Source organism: Pecten maximus, chromosome 3, assembly GCF_902652985.1.
Source record: "Pecten maximus chromosome 3, xPecMax1.1, whole genome shotgun sequence".
NCBI lineage: Eukaryota > Metazoa > Mollusca > Bivalvia > Pectinida > Pectinidae > Pecten > Pecten maximus.
Window position 1 is genome coordinate 39450418 of NC_047017.1, and position 19083 is coordinate 39469500.

At 37.1% G+C, this 19083-nt stretch overlaps 2 protein-coding genes across 3 annotated transcripts in view; one reads left to right on the top strand and one right to left on the bottom strand.

The window, feature by feature from the left end:
* The window catches only part of LOC117324137, a 30545-nt gene extending 29694 nt beyond the window's left edge, over positions 1-851 (top strand). Inside the window, exon 23 of the mRNA XM_033879807.1 lies at positions 94-851. Coding sequence (XP_033735698.1) covers positions 94-220 — 127 coding nt within the window. The 3' untranslated portion in view covers positions 221-851. The remainder of the gene's footprint in view (positions 1-93) is intronic.
* LOC117324139 lies at positions 589-18925 on the bottom strand. 2 transcript variants are annotated; one of them, XM_033879809.1, is made up of 13 exons: positions 18798-18925; positions 15265-15383; positions 14780-14924; positions 14015-14121; positions 13509-13612; positions 8042-9310; positions 7580-7677; positions 7215-7340; positions 4856-4944; positions 4281-4336; positions 2292-2352; positions 1905-2017; positions 589-1529 (listed from the first exon to the last, which is right to left on the bottom strand). In XM_033879809.1, exons 1-13 carry the CDS (start codon positions 18852-18854, stop codon positions 1474-1476), a joined length of 2400 nt encoding a protein of 799 aa, XP_033735700.1. In that variant the 5' UTR covers positions 18855-18925; the 3' UTR covers positions 589-1473. The 2 variants fall into 2 exon arrangements, with proteins under 2 accessions (XP_033735700.1, XP_033735701.1); XM_033879810.1 differs by lacking the exon at positions 18798-18925 and adding an exon at positions 15561-15595.
* Positions 18926-19083: the final 158 nt, after the last annotated feature.

The following is a 19083-nucleotide window of genomic DNA, read 5'->3' on the forward strand; positions in this document are numbered from 1 at the left end:
CGTACACTATGAACTAGGATTTTCCTCCCAGAAAGCTGGTACGAAAATATATTGGTATTATCTTAAAAAGTTCTCCTTCCTTTCATTCTGCAGACCAGAAGATGTGCTGAAGCAGTTGAGTGCAGTTCCAGATATGGGATTTCGATACTTTGAGAGGCTCTGTCAAGCCATTAACTTGAATGACATGACTGTTGTTCCAGAGTTAGATCGCTGTTCATGACATCTGATTGATCTACATGTGCCACTTGTAATATGAAATTTGACAGTGGATAGCTCTACTCTTCTTTTCTTGTGGAAAACTCAAAGGCAGCACTTTTTCATCAATCAACTTTATAACCTCTCTTGTAGAAGTAGGCTCAATTTGTATTCATTATTAATAATCAATTTTATAAATTACATTTTAAGTGTTGTAGTGAAAATGGTGATACTGTAGTGTGAAAATAATTTTGTATGGACACTTGTAGTTTTGATGAAGGATCATATTAAATATTTGTGCATTGTTTTATCAGCTGACAGAAAATTTGTGAACCATCTAGATGTATCACATGATAGGTAATGCAAATCTATAAAGAAAAAGAAAACAACATGTTTCTTCGTAGAATTAAATTTACTATCATCAAATCCATTGTTTACAGTATACGCACATTTTATACAACATTTGATCCTCTACTTGTAGTAAAACCCCAAACTGGGAGATCTGCAATGTCCATCTTTTACACTAGTGACTATGTATAAAACTAAGAACTTAAATGATGTAAAAGATGTTCTATGTCTTAATATATAAAATGACAGAATTATAAAAGCATCAAGCTGCAAACATGAATTAAACTGAATATTTTTAAGATACAAAATGTATTCATTTGTCACTGATTATCTTTGCAAATATTTTGGTATATTCTTTTAATACTTTCTACAGTATTTAGTTTAATTTAATAAGATAGTGTACACAACTAATCATCTATTAAAATTAAACCCACACATAGAATTACACAAAAATGTTTCCACATTTTCTGCACTACTTTCATGTTTTATTTGAACACATCTACAAATTCACTTAAGTTCTGCAGTCAAGGACAGATTCACTTTCAAACTGAACTCTAATTGGGTGTACCTCAAATATCAGAGATTGGCATTAAAGCCAGGATTTACCACTTGCATGTTAACTGTTCACAGCTTGGTCGTACCACAGTACATCTTACCACCCTGAGGTTGCTCCCCTTAACTTTGACAACGTATACTCCAAAAATGCTGATAAATATTACCTTTGGTCACACCAACATTTATATCCTTAAACACAAACTCAATACATTCTGACCAGATGTAGAATTGCATAATAAAATAATTGTCACATTTTCACACTAACTACATCTAAAAGACAATGATATAATTAAAGAATGATCCCTTCGTAGAGATAACTGCTCCTTCACAAATGTTTAATGAGTCTGGTGTTGTGCTCCTGAACACTTGGTCCTTTTACATCACTATTGCGACATGAAGATGGGGCGAGATGATCATAGAAAGAGATTTACCTGAGAAGATAAAGTAATGATTAACTTAGTAACAGCTCTAACTTGAGATATCTTTATCTAATAATATTTTGTGTACAAAATTGAGTTATATTCAAAATTGAGTTATTCTCATATTTGACCAATACATGTATATGAAGTATGATTGAAATCTGTTTAAAAAGAAGTCGATGGAGGGTGACCAACCAAAAATTCTATAAGTGATAACAGTGGCCTTGATTTTAAGCTTGGCACCCTGAAACATATACTTGTTTGAGGCATTCTCATATTTTAACATTGTATGAATTTTGATCAAATGAAACACTATATCCCCTCCCTGACTTTGTTGTGTGGGGAAAGTTCATAGTGAGGGGATAATCATATATAAGAATCATTCACCTTTGAACACAGATTCGTTGGATAAGACATTAACATGTCGCTGAGAGGACTGTGGAATGAATAGCTGGCGTCGGAGTGAAGAGCACTCTTTATGACCTGGCTTCCATTCTTGTCTGAAAACAACAAATTTTCACTATAAACACAGATAGTAAAACAAACAGGAAGTAACATTTTGATATATATGTATATAAGTCATACAAGGATGCTTTTGCAAGATAAATTGTACAAAAGAAAAAAAGGTAAATTGTACGAAAGAAAGAAGTATTGACTAAAATACTAGTCATAATAAAGAAAAATGTTGATTACAAGTTTACAAGAAGCCAAACGAAGGAACCATGGTTCCAATGACACCAAGTCTGATAAGCAAACTCTAAGACTTAAAGTTACCTTCTAATGTTTAATTCATCAACTTCAGTTAGACAGTCAGCACTAAGTGTGTCAAATCCTCCTGAAAATGGAAAAAGTAATTATACATTCTGTATAAACCTATTCCAGTAATTTAAAACTTAAGCTTTATTAGGTCACCTGAGAAAGTCTCAGTTGACCTATATTGTGATCACCTTTTGTTCGGCGACATCCGGCGTGCAACATAAACAATTTACATTTTCAACTTCTTCTCAATTACCAACAGGCCAAGAGACCTGATATTAGGTCTGTAGCCTCCTGGGATGAAGGGCTAACAAGTTTGTTCAAAGGGATGACCTTGACCTTCATTCAAGGTCACGGGCCAAATATGTTAAAATATATCAAAACTCTGGTGACCGTTAAGGACCATGGGCCTCTTGTTCATTTTACAATTACAAAACAAGTCATATTAAACTTGCTTGTTTGCCCAGATTGAAGCATGTATGGTGTCATAGTGTGGGAGGAAACCAGAGTATCTTGAGAAATCTTGCGTGGTCGGGCAGGTGACACCTGTACATTTTCATGTCCAATTGGGGAATCAAATCCCGGCCACCTAGGTGAAATGTGACTGTGTTTCCTCTGTGCCACCAACCAACCCAATTCTATTCTAGTATACAATCTAATATTCTTACCTACACCAAGCATTCCACTAATGTTGTTCACCATCATTTATACTTATCCTGGCATTGTCAAGAGTGGCAAATGCACAATTTGTGTTTAGTAATACATTATAAATACAGAATTACAATCTGATGTGAAAGGCAGCAATACAAAATAGACACCCAGATACCTAGTAATATTTACAGCTCACCAATATCTCAGAATAGAAGATGAAGAGGGTTTTCATCGTCTCCACTAAATGTATTGTACTAGTATTGAATCCGAGACCCCTGGTTTACTAGACATCCATACTACAGGATGAGCAAGTCTTAAAAAAATCTCCTAAGCAATCAGTAGGAAGCAGCTGGTATCTTATCAGGGTTCCAGAAATGTACAAAAATGTCATATACTATATACTGACATCTAGAACTATAAAGTCCAACATCCTCAGGAGAATGACAGTCTTTACCGTATCAATTAAATACATAAATGAAAAAATTTCAATGCAAACAAAATTTCTGTAACTAATGGATTGGTTCATTAGGTTTTTCTATGTTTATCCAGTGATTTCAAACATAATACACTAATTTTGATGTAGTGGATGTTAAGACTCTGTACCAAGTTCTGGATTTGCACTCAACCTCCAAAACAGGGCTCCTTAACTTGAATTTTATTTGCATGATTGCACATAATATCATGGTTTTTTTGGGTTTTTTTCTTTCTTTTTTTTTGTTCACTTGCCCCTCACTATGTGATAGGAGCATTATTTGTTTCTCCTCCCTGCAATACTAATGTTGTAAATTACGTTTTTTTTTTAGGAATTTTGTTTTAAACATCTATCTATTAATCAATGAAACCCAAAATGGGGACAAAATAGTTCATCTATCCTACTCCGACCTCCCAAAGACTATCTGTCCTACTCCGACCTCCCACAGACCATCTGTCCTACTCCGACCTCCCAGACTATCTGTCCTACTCCGACCCCCCACAGACCATCTGTCCTACTCCGACCTCCCACAGACCATCTGTCCTACTCCAACCTCCCACAGACCATCTGTCCTACTCCAACCTCCCACAGACCATCTGTCCTACTCCGACCTCCCACAGACCATCTGTCCTACTCCGACCTCCCACAGACCATCTGTCCTACTCCGACCTCCCACAGACCATCTGTCCTACTCCGACCTCCCACAGACCATCTGTCCTACTCCGACACCCCACAGACTATCTGTCCTACTCCAACCTCGCACAGACTATCTGCCCTGCTCCGACCTCCCACAGACCATCCGTCCTACTCCAACCTCCCACAGACTAACACAGATTGTACCCGTGACTAAAGTCTAAACTCCCACAGATTAACAAAAATTGTACCTGTGACTAAACTCCAGCTGAAGCAGAAGCTTGTCTGGTATAACTTTACAGCTTGCCTGTCACAACAAGAGAGGGAAAATGTTACATTACACAGTATTAATTTAATACAAAGTTAAATCATGCACAATGGATTGATGTATGGAAAAAATGATGCTCATTTCAAGGTGGTAGAAAAAAATATAGAGAACCTGAAGTATAAGTTTTCAAATAAAGTTACATACCTGCATCCTCGATACTCCAGGAGTTATCACATACACTTGTAAATAGGTGGTATGCGATCATAACCCTGGAGTATCGAGGATAACATACCTGGTATGCATCAATTCAGACTGTTAAAACATGAAATCTACATGAAAGTGGTATAGTAAACATTATCATAACCATTACACTGTTTTTGTTACTCAAGCTCTTGTCCAGACAAATGCACCAGTTCTAGAAATTGTCATTACAGGAAATTTTCTGAAAATTACTTTTTGAACTAGTCCAGAGTAGTATTTTCAATCAAAGTTTGTTTATTTATAACAGATAAACACACTGACATACAAAGCTGGTGTTGAAAATACTAATGGACTTGCCTCCTTTTCCTTTTTGGGTTGTCCGACTCCTCCCTGGCATGTATGAGCACAAACACTTTGCCAATCACAGCATTGGTGTCTGGACACACCTGTATTAACACCAATAATACACAATATCACACAGATTGGTCACTGGTGTTAACAAACACCAATACCACACAGATTGGTCACTGGTGGTGTTTACAAACACCAATAACACACAGATTGGTCACTGGTGGTGTTAACAAACACCAATATCACACAGATTGGTCATTGGTGGTGTTAACAAACACCCATATCACACAGATCAGTGGTGTTTACAAACAACAATAACACACAGATTGGTCACTGGTGGTGTTAACAAACACCAATATCACACAGATTGGTCACTGGTGGTGTTAACAAACACCAATATCACACAGATTGGTCACTGGTGGTGTTAACAAACACCAATATCACAGATTGGTCACTGGTGGTGTTAACAAACACCAATATCACACAGATTGGTCACTGGTGGTGTTAACAAACACCAATACCACACAGATTGGTCACTGGTGGTGTTTACAAACACCAATAACACAGATTGGTCACTGGTGGTGTTAACAAACACCAATATCACAGATCAGTGGTGTTTACAAACAACAATAACACAGATTGGTCACTGGTGTTAACAAACACCAATAACACACAGACTGGTCAATGGTGGTGCTAACAAACACCAATATCATGCAGATCAGTGGTGTTTACAAACAACAATAACACACAGACTGGTCAATGGTGTTAACAAACAACAATATCACACAGATCAGTGGTGTTTACAAACACCAATAACACACAGACTGGTCAATGGTGGTGTTAATAAACACCAATATCATGCAGATCAGTGGTGTTTACAAACAACAATAACACACAGACAGGTCAATGGTGTTAACAAACACCAATATCACACAGATTGGTCACTGGTGTTGTTAACAAACACCAATATCACAGATCAGTGGTGTTTACAAACAACAATAACACAGATTGGTCAATGGTGTTAACAAACACCAATATTACGCAGATCAGTGGTGTTTACAAACAACAATAACACACAGACTGGTCAATGGTGTTAACAAACAACAATATCACACAGATCAGTGGTGTTTACAAACACCAATAACACACAGACTGGTCATTGGTGGTGTTAACAAACACCAATATCACGCAGATCAGTGGTGTTTACAAACAACAATAACACACAGACTGGTCAATGGTGGTGTTAACAAACACCAATATCACGCAGATCAGTGGTGTTTACAAACAACAATAACACACAGACTGGTCAATGGTGTTAACAAACAACAATATCACACAGATCAGTGGTGTTTACAAACAACAATAACACACAGACTGGTCAATGGTGGTGTTAACAAACACCTATATCATGCTGATCAGTGGTGTTTACAAACAACAATAACACACAGACTGGTCAATGCTGCTAACAAACAACAATATCACGCAGATCAGTGGTGTTTACAAACAACAATAACACACAGACTGGTCAATGGTGGTGTTAACAAACACCAATATCACGCAGATCAGTGGTGTTTACAAACAACAATAACACAGACTGGTCAATGGTGTTAACAAACAACAATATCACACAGATCAGTGGTGTTTACAAACAACAATAACACACAGACTGGTCAATGGTGGTGTTAACAAACACCTATATCATGCTGATCAGTGGTGTTTACAAACAACAATAACACACAGACTGGTCAATGCTGCTAACAAACAACAATATCACAAAGATCAGTGGTGTTTACAAACAACAATAACACACAGACTGGTCAATGGTGGTGTTAACAAACACCAATATCACGCAGATCAGTGGTGTTTACAAACAACAATAACACACAGACTGGTCAATGGTGTTAACAAACAACAATAACACACAGATTGGTCACTGGTGTTAACAAACACCAATATCACAGATTGGTCACTGGTGGTGTTCACAAACACCAATAGTACACAGATTGTTAAGTATACAAACTTCAATCCCAAAAACTTGTCTGAATAGATCCAAGACAGTAATTAATTAATGACAACCATCTGGTTTTTGTTTCATCCATTCCAAGTTTAATATGAAAAGCATTGAACCAAGGGGGAGCTACATGTGAAATTGAATTTTCAACAGGTACTCTCTGGGCTTTCTTGGTGTAACCGATTTAAATAGCATAATAATATTTCTTTAACTTTCAAAATCCATGCTGCTGTCAATTTTAATCTTCCATTCCTTAAAAAAACCTTTAAATACACAACTAAGGACTTTTTGTACTTATGACTAACTGATACCTTAGCTACAAATGTTAAACTAACTACAGAAGGATAACCTCACATCAAGTATCTGGAGGTCGTAGTTGGTGAAGGCCACATATCGATGTCCCCAGCTGGCAGTGTGACCGATGATCTCTTCCAAGTAGTGCTCTACATCAAATGTCATCTGCGTGATCCGCAGGCCCTCCTACAGCATACAGCAATATTTCCATGAGTCATGACACAAGATAAATTAGTATCCCTTTTATACAGACGATATAACTTAATTCCAGAGAACACTGACAGCCATTCTAAAAGACATTTATAATCGTGGTTATCAAAAAAACAAATAACAAAGAAAGATTTTATTCCCCATAAAGCTTAGACCACTATGTGCATTGCTTTTCAGATTTGGCAGTGGCATAGACCACAGTAGTCCTCACATACCTGACAATGGTCAAGAGGAAGGGCTGGACACATCGGGTGGTTATCTCCGGTCACTACTTCAATGGGCAAGACACTACGGTAAGCGAGGTCAAGGTCGTCTATAACATAATAAATATACACCTTAAAATGACGGGATATAATCAAAATATTTCAATATAACAAATACGGCCAGGGAGACCTCACCTTCTCAATATAATGTACTGTGAAATGATGTGGACCCTCCAACACAAAAAGTCAGCAAGGTTTTTCACAATGACTACATCAATTACATTATCTTAATATAGCTAGCCTATAACCTATTCTGAATGTCAGGTGGTTGAAAAAATAAGGGAATTCATCTTGTACATTTAATTTACTACATTCCATCTACCCCGGTATAAAGAAATTTTACCTATGCAGTACATAAATGCATTGTTTGTGTAAAGTCCAGATCAGCAGAGTATTAACCCTCTGAATACCCACCGTCAGTAGGAACAGTCCTGTCTTGGTCCCCTGGTATGTCCATCTGTGTGAACGTACGCACCATGTACGACACAGTTTTTGATTCATTAGTCTGTAGGTAGATACTGTCTGTGCTGCGTGAGGTACCACTGCTGATGGAAGGTGACCAGAACGACCTTTGTGACCCCACCAGGGGAGTCCCACTAGAGTTACATGTTCCTGAGAGTATTATTTTGTTATTTTGAGGTGTGCCAGTTAGGTTCGTGTTACTGCCACTCAGTCCTATACGGTTTCCAATAGAGGGAGTTGTGTTTCCTGGCCCCCCTGATCGACCCCCATGAGTGACCCCCAGCACTGTGGGGGCCCCACAGGCAGGGCAGCATCCATCAGTCAGAACTGACAGGCCCTTGCCTTCCACAACATTGGCCCGAGGACTGGTACGAGGAGTACAGTTATTGATGCTAGAATTATCAGACTTGGGGGACATAACATTCTTGATATCTGATGTATTGTTTGCTGCATTGTCCATTTTAGGCGACATGACATTCTTATAATCAACACTCTGTTGTTGTTGGTAAGTGGTCCGGCTGATGCTACGGTCCCGTCGACTTGGTCCTATAGATGGTGACTCACAGGAGAAGTCAAAACAGTCTGGTGAGTTGGCATCACAAATACCTCCATTTTTCCGTTCCATTTCATGGCAGTCGACATGCTTGTCTCCAGATTTGGGTGACCAACCATGGAACTCATTATTCCATTCTCCACAACTTGACCTTGGAGATTTTCCCTGATGTTCACTGTACCAATCAGTAGCAGAGCTTGGCTTTGGAGAACGTCCCTGGATGTCTGAATGACCTGGACTAGGTTTTGGAGATCGTTGTTTAAAATACTCCTTCAAAACATGTTTTTTGACATTTTCTTTCTGACTATCATCATTCTGCTCCCAATTTTCAGAATCCTGAATTTTAAACCCACATTCACAACACACTTCAGACAAAGTACTTTCTGATCTCAACAACACAGGTCGTTCTGTTGCTGAGTTGCTTCCCTTGGAGTCTCCCTCGGTGGTTTTCTTTAGACACAGAACTTCATTTGCTGCCAGCTCGGTGCTGTTTCCTATAGCTACATGTAATGCAATGATTGAGTCACCAGTATTTACCACTGCTACACCGTTAATTTTAAGTTGAGTTCTTGGTGCAAAAGGTGGAAATGGAGGTGTCAGTTCAAACTTAGTGTGGACAGAATATCCATGTTGAAGACACCTTTTGGGTAAGGTTGCTTCTTTCTTCCCTGGAATGTAAGAAGATATAACTAGAACACTGACAAGTCAGAAAGGGCCTGCTATGTATCTGACCCTTTAGGGTAAATGTAAAAACAAGTGTTACATTGACATTGAAATATTAGTTTTATGTTCCTTAACAACTTTTGCTAATGTCTCACTAATGTCAACATTAATTGGTGATGCTACTCTATCATCATTCTTTGGAAAAGTGAGCTAAAAAAAAATCTTCTTGAAGACTGATTCAAGCTAACATTAAGCAGCATACAAATTAACACTCAAATCCTCTTAATGTCAAAGTTTTTTCCATTGGAGATTCATCTGCTACTAAACCCTCTGGAATAGTGTGGCTGATTTAAGAAACAAGAACCAGTATCTCACCTTTATTTTCTCACTGGAAAAATTTTACTTATTTCAGAATAAATACATTACATTTTATCTGGAAAAATGTCAACTTATAGTGAAGTTTTCAGAACAAATCTTCTCTCCCAATTATATTCAAATGTACACTGGACTTTCCTTCTTGTTAAAGTAAAATCTAATGTTCCCATCAACATACAATTTGCAGAATAAAATGTTTTCAATATCTTATATTTGGACTGAATGGACTACAGATTTGGTCACTTGACACCTTGTTTGATTCCATGAATCTTTGCTTCATAATGTCACAACAAAACGTTAATCAGTTAGTAGATTTAAACCTGACCTTGAACTTTGACCCAATGACCTTGAGCTTTTGTCAGCTGATACCTTGTTTGAAATGTTAAGCAGTTAATAGATACAAAATATGACCGTGACCTTTGATCTGATAACCTTGACCTTCAATCAGTTGACTTCTTCTTGCATTTAGACCTACTTCATAATGTCATAACAAAATGTTTACCAGTTAAGAGCAAAACAATTTAAAATGTTTAATGTTCAAATCCCAGATAGCTAAATATCAGCCATTTTGATTCAGATTGGCCTGAAAAATTACCAAGCAGAACTAAGTTGAATGGGAAATCACCATGCAAAATACATTTATTTCCTATATTGTGCAAAAGAAACAAGAGGCCCATGGGGCCTGTATCGCTCACCTGGTTGGATTTGACCAAATGTCAAAATAATGTACATGTTCAATTTGTCAATACATATACAAAAATGTACTCTCTGAAAGACCATATGGATTATTTTTACACAATAATGGTGTTTAAAGAAACTAAGTCCCTTAGGGTGGGGAAAACCCTTTGGCCTATTTTTACATAAAAATTGTGTTTATCCCTTAATGCCCAGCGATACTTTACATAGTTATGGGATTGATGGTCACAGTAACCATTTATGCAAAATCTGTTCCCCCATCACCAGGGATGTTTCTGACCAAATTGGGTTCAAATCCATTTAAAACTCAAATCTCTATTTCCCCTATTTGGCCCCTCCCTTCAGGCCCCTTGGGGGTCAGAGTCAATATTTATATAAACTCCCTTTCCCCCTTCCCGTAAGGATATTCCAGACCAAATTTGGTTCAAATCCATTCATAACTTTATGAAAATAACAATTTAAAGAAGTAACCCCTATTTCCCTATTTGGCCCAGCCCCTCAGGCCCCTCAATATTTATACAAACTCTTTCCCCCCCTTCCTCTCTGGATGTTCCTGACCAAATTTAGTTAAAATCCATTCGTAACTTAATAATTAATAGCGATTTAAAGGATTAACCCCTATTTTCCCTATCAGACCCCACTCCTCAGTCCCCTGGAGATTCAGAGTAAAACATTATACCAACTCGGTTCCCCTTCTCCAATGAATATTCCTGACCATATTTGGTTTAAGTCCATTTAAAACTTTATGACTAGTAGCAATTAAAAGACTAATCTCTATTTCCCCTACTTGGCCCCGCCCCTTAGGCCCCTAGGGGTACAGAGTAAAAATTCATATAAACTCTGTTCCCCCTCCCCTCAAGGATGTTCCTGACCAAATTTGGTGAAAAGCTATTCAATACTTCAGGAGTAGTAGCGATTTAAAGGAGTGACCCTATTTCCCCCCGCCCCTCAGGCCCCTGGGGGTTGAGAATAAAGATTTAAACAAACTCTGTTCCTCTTCCTCCAAGGATGTTCCTGACCAAATCTGGTTCAAATTCATTAATAACTTTATGACTAGTAATGATTTAAAGGATTAACCCTATTTCCCCTATTTGGCCCTGCCCCTCAGGCCCCTGGGGGTTCAAAGTAAAAATTTATACAAACTCTGTTTCCTTTCTGCCAAGGATGTTACTGACCAAATTTGGTTCAAATTCATTCATAACTTTATGACTAGTAACGATTTAAAGGAATAACTCTATTTCCCCTATTTGGCCCCGCCCCTCAGGTCCCTGCGGGTTCAGAGTAAAAATTTATACAAACTCTGTTCCCTTTCTGCCAAGGATGTTCCTGACCAAATTTGGTTCAAATTCATTCATAACTTTATGACTAGTAACGATTTAAAGGATTAACCCTATTTCCCCTATTTGGCCCTGCCCCTCAGGCCCCTGGGGGTTCAAAGTAAAAATTTATACAAACTCTGTTTCCTTTCTGCCAAGGATGTTACTGACCAAATTTGGTTCAAATTCATTAATAACTTTATGACTAGTAACGATTTAAAGGAATAACTCTATTTCCCCTATTTGGCCCCGCCCCTCAGGCCCCTGCGGGTTCAGAGTAAAAATTTATACAAACTCTGTTCCCTTCTGCCAAGGATGTTCCTGACCAAATTTGGTTCAAATTCATTCATAACTTTATGACTAGTAGCGATTTAAAGGAGTAACCCTATTTCCCCTATTTGGCCCCGCCCCTCAGGCCCCTGGGGGTTCAGAGTAAAATTTATTACAAACTCTGTTCCCCTTCTGCCAAGGATGTTCCTGACCAAATCTGGTTCAAATTCATTAATAACTTTATGACTAGTAGCGATTTAAATGAGTAACCCTATTTCCCCTATTTGGCCCCGCCCCTCAGGCCCCTGGGGTTCAGAGTAAAAATTTATACAAACTCTGTTCCCCTTCTGCCAAGGATGTTCCTGACCAAATTTGGTTCAAATTCATTCATAACTTTATGACTAGTAGCGATTTAAAGGATTAACCCTATTTCCCCTATTTGGCCCCGCCCCTCAGGCCCCTGGGGGTTCAGAGTAAAAATGTATACAAACTCTGTTCCCCTTCTGCCAAGGATATTCCTGACCAAATTTGGTTCAAATTCATTCATAACTTTATGACTAGTAGCGATTTAAAGGATTAACCCTATTTCCCCTATTTGGCCCCGCCCCTCAGGCCCCTGGGGGTTCAGAGTAAAAATTCATATAAACTCTGTTCCCCTTCTGCCAAGGATGTTCCTGACCAAATTTGGTTCAAATTCATTCATAACTTTATGACTAGTAGCGATTTAAAGGATTAACCCTATTTCCCCTATTTGGCCCCGCCCCTCAGGCCCCTAGGGGTTCAGAGTAAAAATGTATACAAACTCTGTTCCCCTTCCCCCAAGGATGTTCCTGACCAAATTTGGTTCAAATTCATTCATAACTTTATGACTAGTAGCGATTTAAAGGATTAACCCTATTTCCCCTATTTGGCCCCGCCCCTCAGGCCCCTAGGGGTTCAGAGTAAAAATGTATACAAACTCTGTTCCCCTTCCCCCAAGGATGTTCCTGACCAAATTTGGTTCAAATTCATTCATAACTTTATGACTAGTAGCGATTTAAAGGAATAACCCTATTTCCCCTATTTGGCCCCGCCCCTCAGGCCCCTAGGGGTTCAGAGTAAAAATGTATACAAACTGTGTTCCCCTTCCCCCAAGGATGTTCCTGACCAAATTTTGTGAAAATCCATTCAATACTTTAGGACTAGTAGCAATTTAAAGAAAAAGTTGACGGACGCCGGACGCCGGACGCCGGAAGCTGCACCATGGCATAAGCTCACCGGCCCTTCGGGCCAGGTGAGCTAAAAATGGACGAGCAGACAGACGGACAGACAACCTGATTAGTAGTTTCAAGCTTTTTGTTTTACCTTTCTGGAAATTAAAAAAAAAGTTTAAATCATTTAATATCTTGTTCACACCTGTAGGTATCAGACTAAGGACTGTTAATACTTCTCAGACATAATTATTTTATCCTCTTTTTCAGAAAAATATTGTTTAATATTGCCATAAAAAGATGTTTTTCCTTGATGAAGTGGACAATCTGATATGAAAATGTAGACATTTACTGACCCCCTGTACGGAGTTGTTGGCAGACTAGACATGTGGCTGTGGCTGGGAAAGATGTGATGGTAAAGTAACACTGACAGCAACTGTCCGGGTCTTGTCCTGGCAAACTGGAACCATCAATCACAAAAATTGTTTATTTATACATCACTTATTTGTCAAAGGTAATATTTTGCAGCAGATATCTGATTTGATGTTCTATACAAATGTTTAACTCTTATCAAGAAAATTCAATACTTTCACCAAGAGCTGCCCTTAAATAATTGGTAAATACAATATTTCAAACAAGAGATTGTTTTTGTGTATAAAAACATGTCTCCCCTTCTCCCTCCTTTAATAGGCATTGATTTTTTTTCACTCAATTGACCTTTGACATTTAGGCTCAGACAAGAAATCAATGAACAATTCCCACTTATATTTTCTTTGACCTTGAGGTCAAACCCAACGTGACCTAACAGAAGTGCACTGCACATTGGCTTCAAGTATTCATTGAAGAAAAAGAAGAGCCTTACCTGTGACCAAACACTAGCACTTTAGAGTGATCCTGGGGCCATTCACAGAAAGATATAAATAGATCCTGAGTCACATCCTCTTCACCAAATAATTTCACTTCGCTAGCCTGAAATATAACCACATTAGTTAGTTAGAGATTCTACAAAAAAAATCACTAGTGAAAAGTACAAGTAAATAATTGATTATTCTTCTTTAAGGAAAAGAGTATGCTTCAAATGTTTTTGTTAATTTCTCCTACAGAACAGTTAGGTATTTGAAGGTAGTGTTCTGACATCAGTATCTCATCGATCCAACATCAATAGAAAGCCTATTGGCTTAGTTAGATATATAAATAGTATTTACAATTTAATGAGTTGGTACAGAACATATATATGAAAGTAGGATTGGTACAATTATTTTCAACAGTTTTCTATCTTTTAAACTAAATAGCATTCACTCTGATGTATACTTATTGACCAGATACCATGACCCTGTGTCTTCAAGAACTTAAAAGAAGATTCTTCAAGCTTTTTATCAATCAAAAACACAATGTTTTCAAATATCAGTGCCATGGTTCTTAGTTACTTAGAAGAAGCTATTCAAAATTTACAGACAGATAATGAATGCAGCCCCATACCATAAGCACACTGGCATTCTGTGCCATTTGAGCTGAAAATTAAATGGGTATATAAATATTTTCATTTTCCAAATTCAACAATCATATATAAGCTGATATCTTTCATTGACAGGATCAAGTTTGTACCATAGTTTTTATTACTACTGACCTTTATAAGTGGAGAGTCAGGTATGAACTTCCACCACTGCAATGCATAGTTGTAGGACGGAAAGCCGAGGTGTTCATCGGACATCATCTGACAGGAGTAGGACACCACAAACCGCCCACACTTAGTGAACCCAAGGAACACATGGCTGAAACAAACATGTAATCCTAAAATGTTACATCTGATGAATCGAGGTACCAAGTAAGGGAAACATAAATGTGAAATTTCATAAACATACTCTCAAGGGTCTACAGGACACCCTGCAGAAAGTGGATTAAAAGTTACAGCCATACAAATAGGACTACAAAATGGCTTAAGAAGATAATGCTGAAACAAAGACAAAATAATTGACTGAAATATTATTAATCTTTGAACTCAAAACTTTGTCTATCAAAAAGCAGTTGCATTAACTGGTGAATTGTCCTTTAGGTTGCCTGATAAAAGTCCATGCAAAGTTCTTGGCCAGAGAATCACACTTAGGTGCTTACCCTTCCTCCAATATGTCTTGTGAAACAAGTGATTTCAAACGGTAACAGAGTCTTGCTGGTATTCGAGAGAATATTCGTTGATGGAATGATCTTCGATGTCTTTGAAAAGCGCCAAATGTCTGAAATGTGAAGAAACACAAGTATAGGTAAATCCAGTCATCTGTGAAGCTTCACAGACATAAAACCCATATCATTGCAGAATTCATATACTGTGATAGAAAATGGTTTTCATTTATTGTATCAAGGAAAATATAAAAGAATTGTAAACTTGGACCAGTGAAAATTTTGAAACTTACTTTCATTTTTGTTCACTGATCTGTAAAGTTATCAGTTTCTTCACTGCATGAATGCTTCATTTTTGCCCAAGCAAAAAAAAATGTTATTTAAGCATTAACCTTCCTCCATAATGCCATGTTTTTGACCACTGAAATGCAGCCTATAGTATATTGAAATGTTACTTATTTTAGAAAATTTAATGAAAATAACACAATTTTATTAAATTGATCCCATTTATTCAACTTTTTAGTGCCTTTGATTTGTTTGCACAATTCACCTTCACTCCTGAGAGCTTACTAATATCAAATAATTAATTTTTGTTATTCAATATACATTTCCAATTGTTTATAGCAACAAATATATATTGTTACGATTTTTTTAACAACAGAAAAACTACCTTTTGACTTATATAGCTACTAGTCCATAAAATGTTAATGTAGAATAAGTATTTATTTCAATTACAAGTGTTAACTTTTAAGGTCACAACTTTCCAAAATTTTCTATATCTAAAAAAATATAGGTGAAACACTTAAAAGACATCCCTAAAGCTGTCTATGGATCTTTAAAAAGTTAAAAGTGTACCTGAATGTAGATAGGGACATGGACTAAGATTACAGTGATCAAACAGCCAAAAAAATAATCCGAGATATTGCTATTTATGTGTTGTCAATCTATATCATAATCTCCAATCTCTGTATTATAATGTTCAAATCTCCCCTACACATAACAGCATCAATAAATATTTTCCAGATTGACATTTGGTAATAGTCCAAAGAGTAAAATAGTTAACCTTTATATCGGAATGACATCAAACTCAGATAACTAGGCCTATAGTGTAAGCATGCAGTGCCATGGTCCATCCTGCGAAGGATGTGCATGAATATATTTCCATTAATGATTTCTTTACATGGTAAAGACCATGTCAGATCACATAAGTTGTTTTTTTCTTTTATATTTAATATTTAGCTAAAAATATTTCACAATAAAAATGATTTGAAAGATATTAACATTTTAGGCTGCAATGTATACTCTGTATTTTGATCTACTATTATAAGTCATCTGCTCAGATTTTAATTACCAAAATAATGAAAATTGATATACATTTAGAATTATTCTGTTTTCTCCCCAAGAAAAAAGTCGAAAATGGTATGAAAATTGCTCCATCCATTACAGAGATATTGATCCCCAAAGTGCACGATTTGCCATGTGGATCGAGCAGGATGTTGGACCAGGAGAGGCCAAAACAACTTGATTCATTTTTAGAATATGATCATGAGCTGCCCTAAATAGTGCTTTGAACACATAAGGAACATTGAAAACATTTTGTACATCTTTCCCATTTTCAACAAACTGTACCCACTGTTTCAAAAAACTGACAAGTAGTTCAAGGGAAATGACACACCACTATCTGCATATGTGTTCTGAAATCCATATACAACACGTTTTATTCCTCCTTATATAATTGTCTTTTATAAATGTCTATAAATATCACAATAAAAAGATGAAAACTGTTTTTAATCACATGCCAGGCTGCATATATCATGGTTCATATCACAATCCTTTGGTAAAATCTAATAGTGTTGTGTTGACTGCATTGAACTTGTGATGTCACAGGTCTGGGACACTAAAATGGGATTACTGCTAAAGGTCCACAGTAGCCCGAGTTTCCTCTGGCCCTGACACCATGTCTGGTGTAGGGCCAGAGAACGCTACTTTATGAAAACGTGGAATTCTCCGACACCATTTGGTGTCGCTAAGATTTTGGTGCAAACACAATAACTCTGGTTTGACATAGCACCTACCTTACATATATGGATAAATGAGATATTTATTTACCCCAAAACACCCATTTAGTCCCATATCAGTGTTATATTCCGTCTGTATAGACCCTCGTTTTGCACTTGCGCTGTATATTGAATATGTCTGTATCCCATTGTATTCATACCACCGTAAACGCAATAAAAACACTGTCCAATGCATACATTTACATCAAACAAAAATCGTTGAAATAACGTATATAGAAAATAAAAGTTGTGATGTGTTGCGACGTTGGTAACTACAGCAGTCGTGGTTGCTAAGATAACATAGTTCCAGTGAATCTATGTAAAGACACCAGTATTGTTAACGAAATTAAAAGAAACTCAACATTCTTGTTTAATACATTTTACGTTTTCAATTGATTGATACATTCACAATCCTTAATCTTGGATTAACAATTGCTGTCAAGTACAGAGGATATTGACACAGATTTAGTAGTGATGTGGTCGAATGTCCTATAGGAACTGTACGTTTCAGCAATTGTTGTTAGCTTACCTCTTGGAGAAGTTAGATATTCACTCATTTCCGCAACCTTCAGTTTAGTTTTAGACAAATTACTCACTTGACATTGGCTTTTTCTACAGAGATCATCAGGTAACAGGAGAAAACACTAAAAGTTGAAAATGGCGGCGTCTAGTTGACATTCTGGTAATTTTAACACAGCCAGAGATTACTAAGCTGAAGAGGGAGATATGTAAATATTTGTGTTTGCACCAAAATCTTAGCGACACCAAACGGTGTCAGAGAATTCCACATTTTCATATAGTAGTGCGCTCTAGCCTTACACCAGACATATGGCGTCAGGGCCAGAGGAAACTTGGGCTAGGTCCCAGGTGCGAGTTTTTTAAAAATATTGAGGTTTCCCTGAAACGAATGATGTTATGGCGTTTCGCACTTTCTCCACCTTTTGTTTTATGAAGTGGTGTATTTTCGAAATTAATATTGCAAATTGTTCCAGGTACACTTAAGTCTTTATGCCGGATAATGAGGAATGGGTGTCTGGCATATGAGATGACAAAATTAAACACAGTGAGAAGCATATTATCATGGCAGCTATACCCAGGATTTACACCTATTCAACAGAACTCCACTCCCTACTACACAAGACTAACATTACTATTATTAGTCATACTGTTGAGATTCGTCTGGTGTTGAAATGAAGATCAGCCATCACTAATAAGTAATCACTGCTGTTTTATGAGTAATGCGATACAAATCTCCGCCGAAACAAAGTTCGGTTAAGTAAATAAATATACAACACATTTCATTGTTTCTGTGCAGAACAATAAATCACACTTTGATGTACAGCTCACATTCGCCAGTTTTGGTCAAAGTGATGCATTCCATCGTATTTTTGTGCTAAACAGAATAGCCAGTTTAACACTAATGTCAGATATACAATATTTGTATGAAAACTGAAGATGTTTGTATAAGTTTACCTCTCTCAAATGCAGTTTTGCACAAATGTTTTTGTTCAATTTCGCTGTTGACGCCATTTGTTTTCATTTCGCGCTTTGGATTCGTAATCTGACTTATTTACAACTTTGTATTCACCATGCATTGTACTAAGTAGATCAAACGTACACAAGACGAAGATTAATTTCCAGAAAGAAAACCAATCACACAATCAAATATCCGGAAAATGATTTAATTGTAATACTTCGTTTCTCATACACACAAAAAAAAGAAATAAAAAAAAAAATCAATTAAAACTGCTATTTCCAT

Bases quoted from the DNA above. Each gene is read 5' to 3' on its own strand.
- LOC117324139 (XM_033879809.1), bottom strand. From the start codon at position 18,854: ATGGCGTCAACAGCGAAATTGAACAAAAACATTTGTGCAAAACTGCAT. The intron at 15,384-18,797 runs GTAAACTTATAC...TTCACATTTCAG, and splicing joins CAAAACTGCATTTGAGAGAG to ACATTTGGCGCTTTTCAAAG. The intron at 2,353-4,280 runs GTACAATTTTTG...TTCCATTTTCAG, and splicing joins CAGCTGGAGTTTAGTCACAG to GAGGATTTGACACACTTAGT.